The sequence below is a fragment of the Peromyscus leucopus genome, chromosome 1, assembly GCF_004664715.2.
Source record: "Peromyscus leucopus breed LL Stock chromosome 1, UCI_PerLeu_2.1, whole genome shotgun sequence".
In the NCBI taxonomy this organism is placed as follows: domain Eukaryota; kingdom Metazoa; phylum Chordata; class Mammalia; order Rodentia; family Cricetidae; genus Peromyscus; species Peromyscus leucopus.
In genome coordinates, this window is record NC_051063.1 from 47,691,730 (window position 1) to 47,715,414 (window position 23,685).

Below are 23,685 nucleotides of genomic sequence, written 5' to 3' on the forward strand. Positions count from 1 at the left end.
GGGTTCCTTAAGTTCCCAGCACCCCAGTATCTGTGCCTCCAGCTGCCTCTATCCAATCGGTCCTGCTCACTCTCTGATGGCACTTCTACCCAACTCTGCACGGTTAGACTCCTCACTCTCACTTTTCCAGCTGGCCCCAGACAGGACCAACTCCCTAGGGCCCTCTCATCCTAGACCTTCCACGCCGCAGCCTCTGCTGGCAGAACTCTCCTCACCAGCGTCTGAGACTGCACTCACATCAGCTTCTGTATTTCCTCCTCAGCATGATGTAACTATTTCCCCAGTTCTCCATCTATTTTATCTGAGCTGCCGTTCAAAGCCTAACTCTTGAAACGTCTTCTTCATGAAAATGTCTCTGCTACTCCAATCCTCTTCTCCACTTTGTGGCCCCTTATTACTTCCACTGTTCCCTCTCTTTGCTGTGTGTGAGATGCGAAGTTAAAGACCTAGGGTGCCTGTGGGACCTTCTGACGTCCATCCATGTTAAGGACTCTGTGGCTCTCCTGGGCATGCTCTAGAAATGGCTGACTAGCTTGTGCTACCGGCCATCCTAGCCCCCTTGGTGCGTCCCAGTCAACTTCTTACCACACCCCCAGGGGTAGAAGACCCGTAGGCTGACTGTGAAAGGCTGTCCCTCTCCCAACGCCAGGTTCATTTCTCTTCAACTTTGTCTCAAAATCTCCAGTTCTCCAGCTCCTAAGTATGACCCCATGAGAGTCCAAAGTTCCAATCTGCAGCTGGAATATCACACACCCCTAAACATTGAAAAGCTCCAGTCTCCGAAAGCCATTGGCCCCACTCCAGCGAGACAAAAAGATCTTCAAACTCAAAATTTGGGAAGTCATATATTCATAGTCCTTTGACTTATGCCTGAGTCCACTGCTGGTTTATTATTTCCTAGTATGTTTTTTTAATTTGCTAAAGCTGTTTTTTAAATTATTATTATTATTATTATTACGTGTGTGTACAAGTGTAGTATGTGTGTGGGCATGATGTGTCTGGGCATACATGTGCCATGCATTGAGTGTGAACTCAGAGGACAGCTTTGTGGAGTTGGCTCTCTCTCTCTCCTTTATCTGAGTTGTGGGGATGGAACTTAGGTCACCAGGTCGCGCTCAGCTCGTACAGTAAGCACTTTATTCAGTGAGCCAGCTGACTGGCCCTTACGCAGTTTTCAAAACTGATAATTACTGTACTGTCATGAAAGCACTGGAAAGACATATAGTCTTCCCCCCCCAATAAACCTATGATGAACACTCACAAAATCAACCAGAGACAGTAACCAACAATGATCACAAATGTTCCCCATGCAGTGGGTGCAGACTCTGTTTGGACAAGCCCTTCCTCAGCAGGGTGTCCTCTTCAGACTCAGAAAGCTGGCCATTGGTAGCATGTGGGCCATAGAATTTTCTATCTTCTTGCCTTTCCAGAGCTTCACCTTTGTCCTGTCACTGGCAAAGCCCAGCCAGAGTAGGTCCACTTGCTCCTACACATTTCTTAAAAACCCTGTCTGCTTCCCCTCAGCCATTGCTAACACTTCCTTGGAACTGGCAGAGTATTCTAGAGCATTAGCGCCCCTGAAACAGCAGGGACACCAGTGGGGAAGGAACGGGGATAAGGGCCCGCAGGGAAACTCACCTCAGCTTCTGGCTGGCAGGGACAGTTATCTTATTCAGCTTGTCCATTTCTCTTGAGAGGAGATGTGGGTCGCTGTCCAAGGGGGATGTCAGTAGCTCCTGACCGTCCTAGGGAGCAGCATGGTAAGGCTTTGGGCTCAGGGGCTCATGCCACTGGAGCTGACTTCTGAGAGGAACCGCAGGCTGCTGGCAAACACCCCTGCACAGGGGAAGTAAAACTCGCTGGAGCGCATCGTCAAGTTTCATGTTTCTACGAGATCATGTGATCCGGGGAGTCAGCCAGCCTGGCGGCTTACTGTGCGTTGTGTAAACTTCAGTCGCGAAACCTTATTGGGCATGCAAATCCTTTCCAGCAGCTCTTTTATGACCAGGTTTGTTGCCAGGTTGGAATAAGCTTCTGGCTGGGCACTACTTCCTGTTTGTCCCAAATCTTAGGTAGTCTCTGTTTTCAGCAGATGGCCAGTGTCACCTGCAACTTCCCAGGTACAAGGAAAAGCTGAATAGTCACTTACATCTGGATGACTCGGGGGCTTTCTGCTCATTTGCATGAAGCTATGGATTAGCCTCTTCTGCTCAGAGCACTAAGATATGAAGTGGACGTCCATGGTGCTCTTTCCTCATACATCTGAGTGGCAAGTCATGGCAGTGGTCATTTACTCAGCGAGAGTGGGTCACTTCTCAAGTTGTATTTAAAATGTGATGGGTAATTCTTTGTATAAGGTCAATGTCACTTAGGGGTAGAGAGATAGGTGACTCCAGGAAGGAGAAATTATCTCCATTATGCACTGTGTGGAGTCAGGAGTTGCCTTGCTGAAAGCTTAATGCTTGCAAATAAAACTAGGATACACCTCAAATCAGCTGAAAATAAGCCCAGCAATTACCCAACACACATCAGGCAGATGCTACCTAACTCCGCTCCGTGTCTTCGTCCCCTCCTGACTTGGACATCGTTCACTTCTTCCTCTCATCAGACCCAAGTGATATGTCAGATGTGGGGGTACCCCAAGGACAGTGATATCCCACACCTGTAGCTGCTGACCCCCTCCAGACAGCTCTGCTGTCCTCCTCAAGACCCCCCCCCACACACACACACACAATTCCCCTGCCTTCCCTGCAGGCTTCCAATTTATCTGTGAGTTAAAAAGCAGAAGGCAGTCTAGGGTCAAGGGTGAGCAGATGAGAGGGATGATCTTTCTTCCTGTTGTACCTGGGCACCCCACCCCTGCTCCTGCCTCCTGGTTTGTCCTGATCACCCTTGTGAAGGAGGTTATGTTCCTCACATAGTCCAAGGACCCTCACCCTGGGTCTAAAGAATGCACAGGGTACAAAGTAGAGGGCTTTCAGTTGTCTCTCCTGTTATAGCCTGACTGAAGAGACAGGGAGGGGGACCAGACAGAGGAAGGAGGACAAGGGATGGAGAGCAAGAATGGATTTCTTCCCTCCTGGGTTCTCTGTTCAAACAGAAATTCTTCTCTCTCTGGGTGCCTTGACTGTTCGAATTCAAGCTTTATACCTGAATTTCCCATTCCTCAGGATATTCAAGAGCTGACGCTTCAGAGCTGATGAAGGGTGGGGTTCTTCTGCCTGAGAGTAGCTCATCATGAGAAAAATGCCAGAGCTCACTTCCTGTAGCTGTTGTCTTTCCCTAATCAGGCTTCTCGGTTTTCTTACAGTTTATCCTGAAGGAGATCTAGTTCCCTGCCTCTCCCCTCCCACAGTTCTCAGTGGAAAGAAACATGAGGAAAACATGTATGACGTCATCAAAGGTCAGGAGGGTCTGCCCAGTGGGATGATAACAGCCTCTTGTCCCTTCTGAATTATTGTAAAATGCTCCCCATTGGCCCCCGACTTTCCTCTCCACCAACTCTGCTCAGCACCTGGCCTGGCAGCTTCTTATTTCCCCAGAGAAAGAGACAGGGGCAAGGGTTACACTTCTGCTTTTTCTTTTTACAGCCGTTCGTCTTTCTTCTTTTTACTGTGTTAAGCCTGACACGATGAAAACGAGAATCCGCTTTTCCAGGCTGGACGTTTTGCCCCATTGGGTGTGTAGTGTGTGGAGGGCCACAGCCCAACGTTCCAAACCTGCCACAATGGCTTTACAACTGTCACGCTTGCCCAGAAGTGCTGGAAACCGATGATACCCAATCTTAGCTGCTTATTTGTTAATGGAGTGAAATCACGCGGCACAGGCCATGATGAGCGTTCAGGCCCAGTCTAGGACAGCAGGCACGGAGAAGACTGACTCACTACATTAACATGACAAATGCCCAGCGATAGCCTTTTTAAAAATTGTGATTCATATACACCACTGAGAGGAGTATGAGGCACAATCACTTTGGAGACAGTTTGGCATTTGGAGTAAGTTTGGTGTGGTGTACATATTTGTGACAGCGCAGGTCATAGGTCTGTAAGACGTTTCTAAGTGATACGCTGAGGTCACATGCATGGATGTTCAGTGAAGTGCTGCAGCTCCCCTCCTTCAGGGCCCTGTGCACGCTGTGCAAGTCCTGCACCACTGAACACCAGCTTGCTGTGGTGTGTCTAACAGGAAAAACAAAAACCAGTTCTGGAAATGGCCCAATTGTCCATCAACAGGAGAATAATGAATGAACTGTGTCGTATTCACATCAATGAATACTATTTCATGGTGGAAACTGGTGAACTCCAGTGCTACAACTATGGATAAATAGCAAAAAAATAATATTTTTTTTTCTTTAAAAATATTTTGTTATTATTTTATGTCTATTAGTGCTGTAGCGGGTAGTCACTCCACCAATGACCTTGGGCTACCTGGCCTGATAGAGACAGTGCTTCTTGTCTGCCTATGTGATCTCTTAAAAGGGAAGGAAAGGGGGCGGGCGGGGGGGGTGGTGAGCTCTCTCTTGGGTGGTAAAGACCGAGTCAGGCATGTGATCACTCTCCAGCTTTCCAAGGACTCTGCAACTGGATTTACCATGTCCTGTATTTGTGAATGTATTTCCCCATTTCTTATCCTAATAAATCTGATACCCCTTAAACAGACTCTCGTGGATTTCACTACCATTAGGGCTTTGTCTGCATGTATGTCTGTGCACCTAACCTGCATACTTAGTGGGGTGGGGGTGGGGGTGGGGACAGAAAGCATTGGATTCCCTGGAACTGCAGTTACAGACTTCGTGAGCCTCCATGTGGGTGCTAGGACTCAAACCCAGGTCACCTGTAAGAGCAGCCAATTTTCTTAACTACTGAGCCATCTCTCCAGCCCCAGTTTAAAAATAATAATTTATGCAATAAAAACGAACTGAAGAAGTGACTATACAGACCTTCAAGATGGCAAAGGCTCAAAGGCTCTTGCCACATGACTGACTCCTGGATTTAGTCTCCAGTTCCCACATGGTAGAAAAAGCCAGCTCCTGCGAATCACCTCTGACCTCCACATGTGAGCAGCAGAGCATGTGAGCACACTGTAAGTAAATGTTAACTTTAAAAAAGAAGTTAATGTCTCCTAGAAATGATGTCTAAACAAGACCACACAATGGGAATATCAGTAGACATTCTAAATGCAGAAGCAGAAACTCTCATGGAGTCCCTCTCCTAGACAAAGAATTATAGGTGACTAATGACATCTGAGGCATGGAAAATTAACATCTCCTAGAGATGAGCCCCCTAACTGGGCATCCAATACAAAGTAGTCAGTTTTGAAATCATTTACACACAACACAAAAACACAATTAACTCGGAAAGGACCAAGCAGATGCCGTAACAGGCTCTTCAGTCTTCTCTCAGAGATCAGGCCTCAATTCAGTTTCCTGAGACTGAGCAGGCAGTTTCTGAGAGGGCCATGCACAAAAAGCAATTAATCACTGATGCCCCTGCCAGCAGGGACAGGGAGATAGGACACACCAAGCTGGGCCACCGAGCCGGCCCCCACAGTCAGTACGTGCTAGGCCAGGCAGCCTCCACAAAAGCTCAAGGACAAAGCCTGGGACTTGTCCAGGCCTGCCCAAAAATGGATAATTGTAACCCCCCAGCTAACCCTAGCCAATTAAAAGTTACTACATGATTGCCACTCGCATAAACCAATCCTGAGTCTGTTCCTATGTAGTCTGTAGACCCTAAGATCCCCCCTTGCTTTACCCCTATAAAAACCCTGTCCCATTGCTGCTCAGGGCCGGTCTCTCTTGCTCTGCTGCTTCGTCAGAAGGAGAGGCCTGAGTTAACCCGAAACAATAAAAAGACTCTTGGCTTTTGCATCAGATTTGGTCTCTTGATGGCCTTTGGGGGACTCTGAGTACAACACACACAAATAACAAAAACAAACTCAGCAAGTTGTATTTATATAATTGTGCATATACATATGTATATATATGTGTGTGTGTGTGTGTGTGTGTGTGTGTGTATGTATTTGTATATATGGAAGCAATGATCAAAGAAAAAGAGTCCATAAATTTGAGAGGAAGACATGAGGAAAATGGAAAGGGTTAGAGAAAGGAAAGGGAAGGAGGAAAGGTACAATTATATTTTAATTAAAATATATTAAATTTATTAATTATATTTTAATTAAAATATATTAAAAATATGGTTCTATTTATGTTAAGGTTGGACTTAACAAATTATATTGAAAATGCACACATATAAGATAAAATCAATGAAAGGAATAGAGAAAATTCAGGTGAATGATTTCCAGGGAATGGGAGCTGGAGTGAAAGTGCACACAAGGCTTCCTTCCAGGCGATGGTCCTATTTCTTTTGTGTGTTTGTGGGTGGAGAGTGAGTGTGCACATGGAGATCAAGGGTTCCCCAGGCACTGTCCGCCTTGTTTTCTGAGCCAAGGTCCCTCACTAAGACATGGAGCTCAGCAATTAGACTTGGCTGGTTGGCTGCCGAGCCCCAGAATTCCTTCTCCCTGTCTATTTCCCCAGAGCTAGGAGAGCAAGGGTGTGCCATCAGAACTCAGGCCCTCATGCCTCCACAGCAAATATTTTACCAACCGAGCTATTCTCCCAGTCCCCAGGTTCTATTTCTTAAGTAGAGTGATGGATATTAGTATCTATTTTATTGTTATTTAAATCTCACTCATGGGTATTAAATATTTACAGGAATAATACAGAACTGGAATTATTGAGGAAAGCTTAAATCAGCTCTGTGAGAGACTGAAGTTCATGGACGAGAAGACAGACCGTGTGGGAGCTTGGGGGTGAGAACCAGACGTCCCCGCTCAGTCTTGGTGCTTTTTCTTGCCCCTGGGGTAACAACTACAACAAGGTGCCTATTGAGCACTTGCTGTGTTTCCGGGGTCACGTTCACCTTTCATATGAAGAAGTTGATTTTTAGGCTAAATAGCAGGTTCAAAGTGATGTCCTTTGTCCACAGAGGAGCTGGGACTCAGTCCAAGCCTGTTTACAGTCTAAACTGCCCATCAAAAGAAAGGGCCGTCCCATCATGAGATAGATCTGTGATGCAGACGAAGGCTCTGTCCTAGCAGCAGCTTAACCGCACACTTGAGAGCCGCCACCTAGTTCCCCCGATCTTATTTACTCTTAAAGACAGGAGAAGGGTTTCAAGGAGAGCCAGACAGACATCTGAACACTGGTGAGGCATCTAAAAACTAGCTCGCACCTGTGGGACTCCGCTGTAGTTTCCAGGAGAGGGGTCTCTGGTTCTCCCTATTTTTCTGACATCTTCTCAAAGAAAGGCTAGGAGGGACCCCAAGTTGGGAGCCCAAGTCCTCAGGGGGCCTGGCATGGCAGCTGCAGGGGGCCTGGCATGGCGGCTGCAGTTCTGCCAATCTGCTTGGGGCACTTGTCCTTGGACTGCACTTCCTTGCTGAGGCCAGTTCAGGCAAACAGGCAATATGTGGTGTTGGTACTGTAGGGTCTGGGTCTGGGCAGAACCACGACCGCATTAAGGCCATTGTCCTTCCTCTTTTGTGATGTAACATCTGCTCCCAGGAAGGAGAGAATTACTGCTGAAGGCTACTGCATTTCTCTGGTCCTCAGCCCCCAAACCATTCACTCACTTTCCCTTTCCCATCAGCCCCTGTTTTGGGGCGGGAACAGGAGGTTTATCCCAAAGCAACAGCAGCCCTGGCTGCATTCCGACACACGACACATGCAGGTTCCTGTGGCAGGAACTTGCTCCTGGTCAGCCATGCCTGGCCTTCGCAGCATCCCAGGCAAGGGCATAACAGCTGAGGAAGGTGAGGGGGCAGCTAAGGGGCCTGGGTGAGAGAGTGGAAGCCGATACTGGGAAAGGACAGGGAGGGCAAGGACAGAAAAGGAAGGGTGACAGCTGGTGGCCCGCTCACTTCTGCTGTGGTGGGAAAGGAAAGAAGGAAGAAAGAAGAAGGGGGACAATGTGTGTGGCTTGAGCAGAAGACTAAGGCCTCTCGAAGCTCAAGCCTCACTCTCTATAGTCAAATCGGCCTCTATTTTATCTCCTCAGAAAACTCGACATTCTGTCTTTCAGACTGACCTAGAGTATAGCATCTAATCAGTTAAGAGAAAGACCCAGATGAAAATAGCCTGTATTCATCGCATCGGTCCAAGATCATGCTGGAAAGAACATTCTAGAAGCCTGACATCAGGCTGGAGAACTTCCAGACTCTGTGCCATCTTTATCTCCTCCCTTGCTTCAGCACTCGGCTGCTCTGTCAAGAGTCTCTGGTAACACAGTTCTGCCTTGGCCTGCTTTCCCTGCAGCCCGAGCAGCCACTGGATTTTAGACCAATTCCTTGCTGCTTCCTATAGCTACCTTCACCCACACACTCCGGCTTCCAGCAGCAGACCCGTCTTTAGGCCTTCACAGGTGTTTCTGTTCTTGTAGAACCAAGTGCACATGCCTTTCCCACCCCTCTGGGATGGTCTCCATGATGACCTGTGTTATGCCTCACAACTGGCCAGCAGGTGACCATCTCTTTGATAAAAATGCTCATCAAACACCACACCCCTTGGTCCTCATCAGTCCTGTGTTCCAGCCACTACCCCAGACTAGCAAACTAGAAACAGAGTGGGACGAAGCTACTTTGGAGTCACAGGCAAGCCAAGTGGCTCCCAGGAGTCAGCCAGACAGCAGGTAACTGTGGGTAGGCAGAGTTCTCTCTGCAAGATGTGGGGAGCTGAGATAAGACTAATGGCCTCTAAGAGCTGAGGCTCTATCTCCCTGGAGAGGACGTCAGCAGCAGACACTGCAGCTCTTGATTAGCATTTTGTTACTTTATCTAATGGGACCCTAACCATCTTTCCAAGCCATCCACCTGGATTCAGAAGGCCTCCAACTGATCTGGGCATGTTGTGTGTGTCTGCAATGTCTGCACATGGGAGGTGGGTGCAGGGCAATCACAACTTGGGAACTAGCTTGGGTTGCGTAGAAAGACACGGTCTCCAAAAAAGAAAAAAGGGATTTCCAAGTAGAAACTGGCTAGCAGGTAAGAAGACTTTTCATGTCATGGTTCCATTTAGAGAGCAGGGTGAGCCAAAGCCATTAAGATGTCATTCTCTCTCTGATTTCAACTGTGTGTGTGTGTGTGTGTGTGTGTGTGTGTGTGTGTGTACTGGGCCAGTGTTGTGACTTTTTGTTGTTGTTGGTTTTTTTTAGATTCACATTATCATTTTTACTTTTTTCTTTTTTACTAAGGAATTTTTTATTCATTTTACATACCAATCACAGATCCCCCTCTTCCCTCCTTCTGCCCCTCCAGCTTTCCCCCCACAATCCTCCCCCCATTCCCTCCTACAAGAAGTTAAGACCCCCCCATGGAGAGTCAGCAGAGCTTGGTACATTCAGTAGAGGCAGGTCCAAGCCCCTCCCCCTGCCTCAAGGCTGTGCAAGGTGTCCCACCATAGGTACTGGGCTCCAAAAAGCCAGCTCATGCACCAGGGATGGATCCTGATCTCACTGCCAGGGGCCCCTTAAGCAGATCACTCTACACAACTGTCTCACTTACGCAGAGGGCCTAGTCCAGTCCCGTGGAGACTCCACAGGTATTGGTCTAAATTTCATGAGTTCCCACTAGTTTGGGTTGGTTGTCTCTGTAGGTTTCCCCGTCATGATCTTGATGTCCCTTGCTCATAGAATCTCTTTTCTCTCTCTTCGATTGGACTCCTGGAGCTTGGCCTGTGTTTAACTGTGGATCTCTGCATCTGCTTCCATCAGTTACTGGAGAAAGGCTCTGTGATGACAGTTAGGGTATTCACCAATCTGATTACTGGGGTAAGCCAGTTCAGGCACCCTCTCCACTATTGCTAGTAGTCTAAGGAGGGGTCATCCTTGTGGATTCCTGGGAATTTCCCTAGCACCAGGTTTCTCCTTATCCCCATGATGTCTCCCTCTATCATGGTATCTCTTTCATTGTTTTCCCACTCCATCCCATTCCCTTATGTTCTCACCCTCCATTGCCCACCCATCACCCCCAGTTCACTCATGGAAATCTCATCTATTTCCTCTTCCCAGGGCAATCAGTGCATCCCTCTTTGGATCCTCCTTGTTAGCTAGCTTCTCTGGAGCCCTGGGTTGTAGTCTGGTTATCCTTTGCTTTACATCTAGTATCCACTTATGAGTGAGTACATACCATGTTTGTCCTTCTGAGTCTGGGTTACCTCACTCAGGATGGTATTTTGTAGTTCCATCCATTTGCCCAATTTCATGATGTCATTGTTTTTCACACTGAGTAGTAGTACTCCATTGTGCATATGTACCACATTTTCTTTATAGATTCTTCAGTTGAGGGGCAACTAGGTTGTTTCCAGGTTATTATGAATAATGCTGCTATGAACATAGTTGAGCATGTATCCTTGTGGTATTTTGAAGGGAAATTTTTAATATATGGCATAAAAATTGGTAGAAATTAATATTCATAGTGTAAGAGTGAGAAATAAAGGAATAGAATATAAAACTCCATGATACTAAATTTGACAAAGAAGATCAACCTGCACAGAGCACTACGAGGCTGCTGAGGCAATGCTATTCCAAATGTCAGACACATGGAAAAACTCTCGATTGCATCACACTGAAAAGAGGCAGGGTCCTGTTGAAGCAAAGGTTTTGAAGCTTCAGATCCCGGTAGGGAAGAGGAGGATAAGCTGGCCATCCTGTCTTCTCCTCCCCACCTCACTGAGTTGCCCAATGAGGACAGACACTTCAAGGAGGGTTCAGTAGATACCTTTGGGACAATCAAAGAATAAGTGACTGCTTTACTTTAGACCATCAATCAATAAAAAGTCCCCTAGTCCAAAATAGTAAAAGCTTAAAAAAAGAAATTTACCAATGTTACAGGTAATCACTTCATTTACTCCAATAGCTAAAAATTTATAAAGTTAGATTGCTTGGAATTTTAGAAAGAACAAAGCCTTTATTCTAGCATTTTAAGAAGGTCCTAAAAATCCTCCCCAGTTTTTACAGAAAAAAAAAAGCTAGTTAATCACTATAGAATGAGTGGCAGAATAAGAAAATCCCAGACGAGCTTGACAGTGCAGGCCTGTAATCTTACACACTTGGTAGGCTGAGGCAAGAGGGTGGCAAATTTAAGTTGTACCTGACCTACAGAGTTCAGAGCCAGCCCGGGGAGTTTGATGAGATGTTGTATCAAAATGGAAAATAAGAAGAGAGCCAGAGTGCCTTACTTGCCAGTGCATGTCTTCAGAGTGAGTACTCAGAACACAGAGGCAGGTGGATCTCTGTGAGTTTAAGGCAGCCTGTCCTACAGAACGATTTCAAGACAAGCTGGGTTTGTATACTGAGAATCTTTCTCAAAATAAAAAAATAGTAAGAAGAGGACTGGAGAGAAGACTCAGTGGTTAAGAGCACTTGTGACTCTTGCAGAGGAGCCAGGTTGGGTTCCCAGCACCAACATAGTGGCTCACCATTCATAATTTCAGTTTCAGCAGATACGATGTCCTCTTTTGGCTTCTGAGGGCAATATATATATATATATATATATATATATATATATATATATATATATATACATGCACACAAGCAAAACACTCATATGGATAAGACAAAATAAATAAATCTTAAAAAGAATTTAAAAATGAAAAGGAAAAAAAGAAAAAAAGAGGGTAGAGGGGCAGGGCTATGACTCAGTAGTAGCATGCATGCCCAGCATATACAAAGGACTTGAATTCACTTTCCAGTAAAACCACCATTGCACAATCTCAAATGAAAACAGATTAAGTTAAAGACCATCAATGAATGCCAAAGCCAGGATGTGAAATCTTTTGGAGGACACATATTCCAATGACAGCACAACATACTGAAGTCTCATCCCAGAGGCCTCTGACCAATTGCAGAGCCGAGGTTTTAGAGCTGAGATCTGGTGGTTAGTGCCTTAATCACATAATGATCAATTCTAGCACTACCCACAATGCTTCCTGACGTGAAACAAAGCTAAGTGCCCCATCTCACTTATGAAGGACTCTGATGCCAATGCTCACGCTCAGACCAGTTAACTTTCAGATCTAGCTTTCCAGTTTACATGGAGTGAACCATAGTTAATCCAAAAGAGGACATCTGGAGAGTGCAAGGGTTACAAGGATGTTAGGACCACAGTGTATAGGCAAAATATTAGGCAAACTGGGAAATGAGATCCTTATGAAATAAGGAGTACAGAGGAAAGTCTGTGACACTAAAAGGAAACAATAATGGTGGGGTTTTGTTGGGATTGTTGCTCTTGTTTTTGTTTGTTTGTTAATCCAGATGTAGAAATTCTACAAAGCAGCCACTTGGTCTTGAAAGAAAGGAAAGAGAGAAGGAAGAAGGAAAGAGAAAAAAATAAGAGGAACTGTTCAAAGTTCAACCAGACTCAAGAGCGATGACAATCAAGTACAATCAATGCATGAGCCTAACTGGATGTTGGTTTAAGGAAATCAACTACAGAGTGCTTGAGTCACCTGCAGATTTTACTGTGATATTAACTGGTATTAACAATTAAGGTGATGTTACCAATTAAGGAATTGTTCGGTTGAGTGGTGGTGCAGAAGATCCTTCTTACACCATTTCTGGGTGGTGGGTGCTGATGGATTTAACGTGGAAGGGTCGTGATTCCTACAACTTATTTTCAAATGGTCATTTAAAACGTTAGCAGTGAGGAAACAGGGTGCTGGGGCAGGGGATTTATTGTAGCAGTCTCGCAGCTTGTCCACGAGTTTGCAGTGTTCATGTTTAAAACTACGGCAGTGTTCTGAATGATTGTCACTGTCTACCCCCTCTGCAGAAGCACCAGGGGGCCAGGGCTGCCCAGTGTCCCAGGCCTGGTCAATACTGTCTCCAGAAAAGGAGGGTACTGCTAGGGAGACCCCTGGTGTTTCTGATCCCCCCAATCTTGTTCTTTTTTCTAATGCCTTATGGCCTGCCCAAATCCCACCCACCTTCAATAACGACTGTTTTTTTTTTTTTTTTTTTTTTTTTGTTTTTCGAGACAGGGTTTCTCTGTGTAGCTTTGCACCTTTCCTGGAGCTCACTTGGTAGCCCAGGCTGGCCTCGAACTCACAGAGATCCGCCTGGCTCTGCCTCCCAAGTGCTGGGATTAAAGGCGTGCACCACCACCCGGCCTTTTTTTTTTTTTTTTAAAGAAGGTTGTCAAATTTCATCCAGGTCCACCAGAATATCTTCTCTGACTTACTCTATCTCTTTGTATTTCAGTTATAGTTTTCACTTTGAGCATATGCCAATCTTTTTTTTTTTTTTAAATATCTATTAGGTTACTTTGATGAAATTATTTATATCTATATATCCACATGAAAAGACTATATTCTGTTTCGCTGGCCTTTCTTTCTTTTCCTATCATTTCCTCTGAGATAGGGTCTCAATATGCAGCACAAAAGGCATAGAGCTCGTGATCCTCCTGCCTCGCCTCTGAAGTGCTGGGATTACAGACATGTTACCACACCTGGCTGTGATCTTTCTTCGCAGCAAACAGAAAGCTAGGACATTGTTTAACTGTGACTTCCCTGTTAAATCCGGCGTAGTGAAAGACCGCGAAGGTATGGGACAAACACAGCTGCGGCCGCCACCCCCGCGGTTCTAGTTAACTGAGTTAACAGTGATTGAAATCCTAATCACCTGCAACAATGGGCACTGTGTGGCCAGGAAAGCCGGTCCCCAACCTGAGTCTGCGCATAGAGTAAGCTGTCCTTCTGAAAATGAGCCCAGGAAGTCACTGCTAGTCTAACTGGCCCAGCAGAGACACTTTTATCTTTCATCTGACTATCAGACTATTCAAACAACGGACCGCAAGAAGCTGGAATTCCCCCAAGAATCTCATGCTGAGAGAGGAAAAGACCTAAACCTAGGTCAGCCAGGAACTAGTCATTGCACCTTCCAGAAAGGTCCGTGGTGGGTGGGACCACACCTTGACTAACGACTTCTGAGCTATGCATAACTCTGGTTCTCTGCTTGAACTTTAACCCCACATCAGGACCCTGCAGGTGGACTTGGGTGGGTCACTAGACCTCTTCCCAAAGTGGCCACATTGAATGCAGATCCTCTTTCTGCTTTCACTATTTGGCTGCCTTAATTCATTTATCAGGGACAGGTGGCAGAAGCTGGCTTCTTGAGGCATAGGCTCTGTTACCCTGAGACCAGTAATGCTCCTAAACAAAGCAGGCACTCCATGGGAAAGCGGTTGACCATCTCTATCTGAGGAACCGACTGAGGAATCAAGCTTTATTTCTCCAGTGGCTCACCCTCTGTCATTAACTCTAATGCTATGGGTTTTTGTTAGGTCTCTGATTCCACCTGCATGGCTTGTTTACCTTCTAACTATGTCTCTAGTGCCCTAGAGACCCAGATCAATCAATGCTGACCTCACCAACATTTCCTTCACCATGATTCCAGAATGTTCGCCTCTGGTAGACTCCCCATACTTGGGACCCCAACTACTCTTCAGAGTGGCCTAATTTTCTTGTTCATGTATTCAATCAGATTTAGCAGATAAACATAAAGGATGCTCGGTTCAATTTTAGATAAACAAGTGGATACATCTTTAGTAAAAACCTGTCCCAAATACTGCATAACAGTCTGTATTTTTAACTTACAAATCCAAGATCAGAAAACCTAGGCCCAGAGAATGAACTGACTTACAAATATACATCTATCTATCTATCTATCTATCTATCTATCTATCTATCTATCATCTATCTATCATCTATTTATTTATTTATTATGTGTATGAGTGTTTTGCCTACATGCATGTATGTGCACCACGTGCATTCCTGGTGCTCTCAGATGCCAGAAGGGCATCTGTTGGATCCTCTGGAACTTATGTTACAGATGGTTGTGAGCTGCCATGTAGGTGCTGGTAGCTGAACTTGGGTCCTCAGGAAGAGCAATAAGTGCTCTTAACAGCTGAGCCATCCCTCTAGCCCCTGAAAAAGTCTAAAATAGATAACGATTCAAACTAGAACAAAAAAAGGAAGAACTAAGACTGACTCAGCCCCAAACTAGAGAGTGTCCTTTTTACAAAGACAACAGTGTCTCTGGCCAGAACAAGGAAGCTGATTATTCATGAAAAGCATTTTGTATGTGCCTTACAATGTTACTCAACTAATAATGTAGTCCCTTAGGACTTATGAAAGGTGTCCTATCCGAGCCTCAAACTGTCCAAGGGAAGAAGCCAAATTCCCTCTTGATAATCCCTCAATAACCAATTGAGGATTGACAGACTAGAAACTTCAGCAGCTTTGAAGTTGGAATGGGAAAAATCCAATGTGTCAGTGTCTTTCTCACAGAACCCCCCATTTTGCTCCTTTATAAACAAGAGGACCCCACATCTAAGAAGTAACAGGTATCCATGCAGGTCACCTCACAGAAACAGACCTTCAGTGATGCCCTGCAATCTAATGTATACAGAGGTTTTCCAAATTAGGAAAAAATGACAATCCCCATAGTGAGCAAATGGCAAACAAGGTTATATAAACACGTACATAATCTTACCAAACCAAAGAAATAAATTAAAGCGAGCAGGAGATGCCAACTCTTAAGTTTTCAAAATAATTTTAAAGTGACCCTTATTCAGGTTTGTAAAAGGGTTTGCTCTCGATAAAGGACTGGCTACTGATAGAAACTTCTTAAAGAGTGTTTGAGAACAGGTCTCAGGATTCTTAAAATGGCTGTGTACTTAAAGAAAAATGAAAAATTCAGAAATTATCCCTAAACTTAGGGTTTACTTATAAAAATGCAAATGTAAAGTATACCTTGAAATGATAAGTCACTTAATATTTAAATGTCAAATACGCAAAAATCCGTGTTTCATTTAGGAATTTTTCAAATACAAACAACAGACAACCCATGAATGGCCCAGGAGTCCTGTGCTGGGCAGGCTGCTGAGTTCAGGGCCCAAGCATCATACTTAGGACCATTTCTCCCTCATTCTGGGCCACTTGCTTAGTTACTTCCTCCGAGATGGCCAGATGGCTCTTGTTCAATGAGTTGCTGAATCCAGCTCATACCAGTTGTGGGGGACCCATCCCCACTTTTTTCCCCATGATACTTTTGAGCAGGGAGAAGTGGGAAATACTTAAATAGAAGTATAGAGGGGAGAGAGACAGACACAGGATAGCCTTGGGAGGGCCTGGATCAAAACCCACCAGCCCCTTCTGTCTCTGCTAAAGGGCTTTTAAAGGAATGCCAAGGGGTGGAGCAAAAGACGCCCCCCTTGCTAGATCAAAGCACGCCACACAGCACAGCCAAGAGCAGACCCTTCTAAACACTTGGTAACCACGCATGTGATCAATCCATCCCCTCACACATCCCCCTGCTGTGTAAAGCAAGCTCAGATCTCACGAGGAAACATCTGTGGACCCCAACAATCAGAGACAGTTGTTAACTTTTAGAGAATTTTGTGAACCTGTATTTAACAACACTATTATTTGAAAAGAAAGGTATATATGAAATTAAAATTAAAGTTATTGAAAAAAATTAATGTAACAAATCCACTTAAATCATCTCTTCCTAGTTAAATTTCTGTTGTGGATGATTTTGAGGCTAGTCACATCTATATTTATCTGCATGTGAGGGGCACTATCATGGTGAATGTAGTAGAATGATTTTCATTCCAGGAAGAGACTAATGCTATAAATCAGGGACCGCCTCCCCAGAACCAATTGTTGAATATTTACCACCACACCATTATTCTGGCTGTTCCAGAAGCTTCCAGATCCTCAAATTCAGTTTAACAGGATGGAGATAACACCATCAGAGGCCCACCCAGATCTGCAAAATGAGTCCCATATGAACACTAAGAATTGTTGATAAAAAGGGGTAGCATGGTGACTCAGTCCAGCCAACCATCATCTGTAGAGTTTAAAGACTCCTTCCCAGTCTTGAGCCTTCCCTTTGCACGGCAATGTCTTCACTCTTGCTCTTCTTCAGTCCTGGTTTTTACTCAAAGCTTGGTGCTAACTTAGACAAATGAAACATGCATCCAGTGTTAGGCAGGTCTCTGAAATCTTTTTAAAAATGTTTTTAAATTCTTTCTTCTTTTGAGGAGTTTGTAGGCAAGTGAAGGGAACCTGTGTAAGCAAAGAATTATGAAAGGGCATGACTTTTCTAGAGACAGCAAGATGCTGCACTGTGAGCTAGTCTGGGAGCTGGGAAAATGGGACAGCTCCCCAGGGAGGGGGCTGTGTAAGCTTCATGAGCCCACATGAAGGAGGAGCATGGGGGACAATTGGTATTCCCATGGCAGGACTGAGTGACAGCACTGGAGGCCACCCAGTGTTTCTCCCCCTCGACTTTCTGAGCTCTCTGGACATCTCGGGAAGGCTTTCCTCCTCTCTTGTCGTCTTTCCTGTGCTCAGCCAGAAGGATAAAACCGAACATGATATTACAAAAGGATCCCCTGGTGCCCTTGAAGAACACACACGCTTTCAACTAAGCCTTCAAAGGGCCATTTGGATCCTCTGAGCTGCTGGACTGGGATTCACGTTGCTGGAGTGTTCAAAGCCAACAGGTTGACACTGTTAGCTTTCTCCTGCTCCCCCGTTACTGTGTGACCAGTTGTTTTGTTTTCTATTTTCATCTCGAGGGCAAACATTTATGCAATAGTCTTTTGAGCCTGGGGACCAAAGCACCATTTATAGCCTTGCTTCCGCTGGGAACAAAGTGTTTTCAAGTGCCTAACAACCAACCTACAAGTAAGTGATCGAACTCAACTGCAGTGAGCTTCCTACACTATTTTACACACTCCAGTGTGTGTGTGTGTGTGTGTGTGTGTGTGTGTGTGTGTGTGTGTGTGTGTGTATTTAGAAATTAAAAATTTCTAAATACGGATTCTGGGTGCTGCATTTTCTGTGACTATACTCACATTAAAGCAACAGAGTCACATATATATTTAAAAGACCACTTGGTGGAAGAAATGACTAGGATGGGAAAAGTTAATTAATTAATTAGCAATACTGAAAATTTAAGGGGAAACAATTCTATTAGCTCAGTATAAGAAAAGAGGTTTCTTATTTTGTTTTGCTTTTTCATGTTTTCAGTAGAAATCAAGGCAATCTGCCATGTACCCTGAGAAACTGGAGATCAAAGGCACGGGTTTTACCTTGAGTTCAGACTCCCAAAGGAGAGCTGTGATGAGGTTTCTAGTTTGGTTCAAAATAAGCCCAGACCAGAAACCATTTAAACCCAGATAATGGGGCCTCAACATTAAAGGCACTTGCTGCCAACCCTGATGACCTGAGTTCAATCCCTGAAACCCATGAAGTAGAAGAGAACTGATTTCATGTGCACACACACACACACACACACACACACACACACACACACACACAAAATGAAATAAAAATAGAAAAATAAGGAAAAGCCACACAATGAAGAGAGCACATAGTATATCTCACTGATAAATCCATATCCGTAGATAATGCATGAATCAGAAATAACCAGTTCTTTTTTCATGAAAAGAAGGCAGCTGGGCTTGGCGCCAACTTCAGCTCCCCCTCCTACTTTATGTTTCTCTCCTGCACCCTTGACCGCTCTCTCCTCAATTTCTCTCTGTTTCTCTCTCACTTCCTCTAACTAGGCAGTCAGTGTAACATGGTGAGACTTAATGTTCCCAAACCAACTTAACTATGCTTATTTTTTTTTTTCCTTTCAAAACTACCACACCGGGCGGTGGTGGCACACACCTTTAATCCCAGCACTCGAGAGGCAGAGCCAGGTGGATCTCTGTGAGTTCGAGGCCAGCCTGGTCTACAGAGCGAGATCCAGGACAGGCACCAAAATTACACTGAGAAACGCTGTCTCAAAAAACCAAACCAAACCAAAACAAACAAATCCTACCTATTCACTGCTATTTATTTGAAATCATACTTTATGTATATACATTATTAGCATGATGAAACAATCTTCCCTGTAAATATTGATATATATTTCCCTTTTTATTTTTTGATTTTTACTTTTATATGTATTTTATTGTTTTAGTTATGTGTATGTGTGTATGTCTATTTGCTGCATGTGCATGTGAGTGCAGGTACTCAGGAAGGCCAGAAGAGGGCATCAGAAGATTCCCTGGAGTTAGAGTTAAGGTAGTTGGGAGCTGCCTGATGTGAGTGCTGGAAACACTGTAAGAACAATATGTGCTCTTAACCACTGAACCATCTTTCCAGACCCTCTTTTCTTGTTTTCTTTTAAAACTGTATTTAATTTTAATTGTTGAGACCCAGCAGCCATGGCTGGTCCAGAACTTGTGGTGATCTTCTGGCCACAATCCTCTGAATGCTGGGATTACATGTTTGTGTGGTGACAGACCTGGTAATAAAGTCTCTCTTTCTCTCTCTCTCTCTCTCTCTCTCTCTCTCTCTCTCTCTCTCTCTCTCTCTCTCCCTCCCTCCCTCCCTCCCTCTCCCTCTCTCTCTTCTCTCTGACATTATTTTACTAGATAGCCCTGACCTAAAACTTTCCTCAGTAGACCAGGCTGCCCTTGAATTTATGGAGATCTGCCTTTCCTTCCTGAATGTTGGGATTAAAGATATGCCCCACCATACCTGGCTTGCCCATGCTTTTGAGCATAATCTATTATCTAGTGAGCAGGACTGACTACATAGTTTGTAGGGCTCAGTGCTAAATGAACACATAAGGCCCTTTATTCATCACAGCATGGATCCAAGTGTGAGCCTCCTGAGTGTGGAGCACTGGGTGTGGGTTACCTCCCCACCCCAGCCAGTGGGCTTGCACTAACAAGAACACACATGTGTACATTCCTCTAGCTCTAGACTTGAATAGAGTTAATGGAAACTCTGAATTGAAAATGAAATAATATGGACCCCCTCCAAAGAAACTGTAAACACCCTATTGTGGTTTTTAATTCACTCCCTGAGGGTTCACTTATTGTTTATAACTGGCCCAGAGAAAATGTCGTTTGTCACAGCACCTGGACCAACTGCTGGAGTGTTTTGAGTGATCAGTTTTCAAAGTTTTAGAACTTAATAAAATATACTAAAATGTGCTAACCATGGGAGAATGTTGTTGTCAATTTCCCCTGGGCTGGAGGGCTTCTGAGCTTTTGGAGCAGTGATCAAAATTAGCCACCAAGTAACTAAATGGTCATTGGGTTGATGGAAAGACAGTAAAGCCAGGTTCACAACCTAGGGAACTTTGAAGAACAGGTTTCTCAGGTTCAACACATTCAGTCCCTGCAACATTGTTCTTCATCAGCTGCCCTGTACATCTCTTTGTCCTGGTCCCACGGATCCCTTCCTTGAGCGCTCATCCCGTGTGCTTACTGTATCCAGTGTGTTTTCTGCATTCTGTCCTCCTGGACACTGTGCCTTCCCCCAGGACAATGCGGAAGACTGTCTTCTCTGGCTCAGTTGACAAGATCTTAGTAGCATTTTCCTGTTGGTCCATGGGGTGGGAAAGAGCAATGTCCCATTCTGGCTGCACATCCCCGACAGGATGGACCACAGGCACAGTACACTGTGTTCCCTGGGGCAAGTCTGAGCTGTCGGGAACCCCCTGTGAAGACTTGCATGAACACAAGGAATGCTATCTTCATAATCCCTGGGGTGAAATGAGGTTGCTGAGTACTGACAGGAGGAGGGAAAGGATCTGACCACCACACTGCCTGGTTCTTACTGCCGCTCTGTGTTGCCAACAAAGCTGCTATGAATCATAGAACGGAACTTTTTTTTTTTTTAAATCGTAGAAGCTTGATAGTGGCACACACTTAGGAGACAGAGGTAGACAAATCTCCATAAGTTCGAGGCCAGCCTGGTCTTCAGAGTCAGTTCCAGAACAGCCGGAGCTAAACAGAGAAACTCTGTCTTGAGAAACTAAAACAAAAACAAAATTCCTGGAAAACTATCCTATGAGGCCATGAACTTCACTCTGTTTCTTAGCCCTCTTCCATGCAGATGACACTGAATGTCCCTGTCATTGCTCCTCTTCTTACCACCTCCCTGACCAGATACTGTCTAAGAGGAGAAAGCTAAAAAAACACAGACCCAGGATTCTTACCAGAGAGGTAAAAGAAACTGACCAGCTCCTAAGAAATCATGAAGATGGAACGTTTCAACATTCAGAAATCTGGGTTGTGTCACCTACATTAACTAGCAGTCCTGGGCCAGCCTTGCAAAAAACGCAAACAACAACCAGGCCTACGGCTCCCCACAGTTTATAAAGTTCTCCCACAGCCACTAATGCGCTTGGACACCACACCACGCGATGACACAGCGGCTAATATTTCTTTGCACAGGAGAGAACCAAGGCTCAGGGCAGCTGGGTGTCCTGTTCACACAGGAGAAGCAGGGGGAGGGCTTCTGATTCAGGGGCCGTGTTCTTTCCACTCTCCCACACAGCTATTTATTGATGTGGAGCTTCAGCTCAGTGCACATTTATTTCTTCTTTTTCCAAATGATGAGAGGCACCATAGGGGCTAGAAGCCTCGTCTGAATTTCTGTACCTTACAGAGCCTTCTGCTGCCAGATTGAGAAGTCATTGACCTATGCTGATTCCCGCATCATCTATGGAGGTTTCAGACCAGGGGAGACAGATTATTTGATCAAAGAATCTAGGACAACCAGGAAGCTCTTAAGAGGAAGAGGAACTTTGGTCCAATATCATACTTGGTTCGTAAAAATAGAATTCAGGGGGCTGACAATTTAAATATGAAAATAAAATGATTTAAAAAAAAAACCAAGAACAGAATGTAGGATTCCCCCCCTGTTTATAATCTCTGAATGGGAAAAGTCTGCATGTGATGCAAAGCCTAGACACCATAAACCATCTACAAAGTACCACTGCTAATCAAGTCAAAAGTCAAAGACGGGCTGGGGAGGGGGCGCAGCGGGTTAACGTGCTTACTGTGCAGGCATCGAGACCTGCGTTCAGAACCTCAGAATTGACCAAAAAAAAAAAAAAAAAGCCACGTGTGTGTGTGTGGGGGGGGGGGGGGTTTGTAGCCCAGCACTGGTTAGGGGAGGGAAGGTGTAGACAGGAGGGGTGTTAGGGCTTGCTGGCCAGACAGTCTAGCTGAAACGTCAATCTCCAGGCTCAGAGAGACTGTCTCAAAAAAATACAATGGAAAGAGATAGAGGAAGACATCTGATGTTGACTTCTGGTTTGTGTGTGTATGTGTGTGTGTGTGTGTGTGTGTGTGTGTGTGTGTGTGTGTGTGTGTACACGCATGCACACATACATAGAGGCACAGAGGTATGTGTGTGTGCTCCCATACACACACACACACACACACACACACACACACACACACACACACACACACATGTATACCATACACACATTTTTTTTGAGGCAGAGAACACACTAGAGCAAATGTTAGCAACCAAAATACAGAATGAAAGCTAATTTTGTTATTTTCCAAAGGAAATTCTAATTCTCCAGACTCCAAAAGGCAATCCAAATATCCAGAAATGGGCTCAATCTGGACTGTGGGAGGATTTCTGGCACTTAGATAAAAGCCAGCATTCCCCATGAACTTTCGAAACTGGTTCCCATCTACCAAAAGGAGTCACTTCCCTTTCTCCTGGCAGAAGGGACACATGGCTACCTGTGGTGCCTATTAACATCTCGAAGTTCATGCTGGCCTCCAGCCTCCCTCAGCATCACAAGAACCATTTACAGATTTCAAAGTCCATGCTGGTGTCCCAGTCCTTCTCACTCCTCCCTACCCTAAGCTCCCTGCAGATCACATGCTCCCCACCCCTCAGCTGCTCCTCTCCTTATAGCCCTGCTATTCCTGGAGTGCTGTTTCCTTCTCTCCATGCTCTGCTCCTGCTCCTCTCACTATGTTTTCTCCATTCGTCATCCCCTGCTGTCCTCTCTGCAGACAGCCCTGGCCATGTCTAGTCTGCTGGCCATGTTCAGTCTACTTCCTTTTCTCTCTAATCTGGACTCTTCCAGATGCCTCTGGCTGATCTCTCCCTTAACTGTACCAAGGAGGGGTCATGTTGTCATGTTTTCTAACTATGTCCCACAAAATAAGGAAAACACAGCATATCCAACAAAAATATTATTAACAAACACAAGAAGTGATGTGATCCCTACACACAAATACATGCATGCACTTGCACACACATGTACACACACACACACACACACACACACACACACACACACACACACACACGGAAAGCAAGCAAAAACTCCAGTAGGGTGTCTTTTTTTTATGTGTTACAATATGCAAAAACCCCAACATTTGCTAACTGTGGAAGGAAATGGGACCCATGACCTCTCTGGTGTATAATCTGAGTGTCAACTGATATTTTCTCAAAGAGGAATTTGCAGATTGGCATTGTCTTTAAAAATTAGATGGACACCTGGAGAAGATTTAAGGAAATTTCCTGTCACCAAAATGTCAAGAAAATGATGGACTTGACTTCAACCTTGTGCTATTTGTACAGCCCAGGGATGGAGGATCAGGAAGTCAGGGTAGCCTCTACCTACATGTTATACATGCCTTCAATTAGGGTTCATGTGTACAAGTAACATCATTTTAAGTGGAAAAATGTCAATGAGCAGTTTCAGAATCTATAGCAAAATTAAGAGGAAGGTAAGGAGATACCGTACATATACACAGCCTCTCCCGTAACCAACAGCCCCCATCAAAGCAGTATAC

The 23,685-nt window shown here is 44.9% G+C and overlaps 1 protein-coding gene across 1 annotated transcript in view; it reads right to left on the bottom strand.

The window, feature by feature from the left end:
- Blnk (B cell linker) overlaps positions 1 to 1,909 on the bottom strand; it is a 72,396-nt gene extending 70,487 nt beyond the window's left edge. Inside the window, exon 1 of the mRNA XM_028889403.2 lies at positions 1,639 to 1,909. Coding sequence (XP_028745236.1) covers positions 1,639 to 1,685 — 47 coding nt within the window. The 5' untranslated portion in view covers positions 1,686 to 1,909. The remainder of the gene's footprint in view (positions 1 to 1,638) is intronic.
- Between the last annotated feature and the right edge of the window lie 21,776 nt (positions 1,910 to 23,685).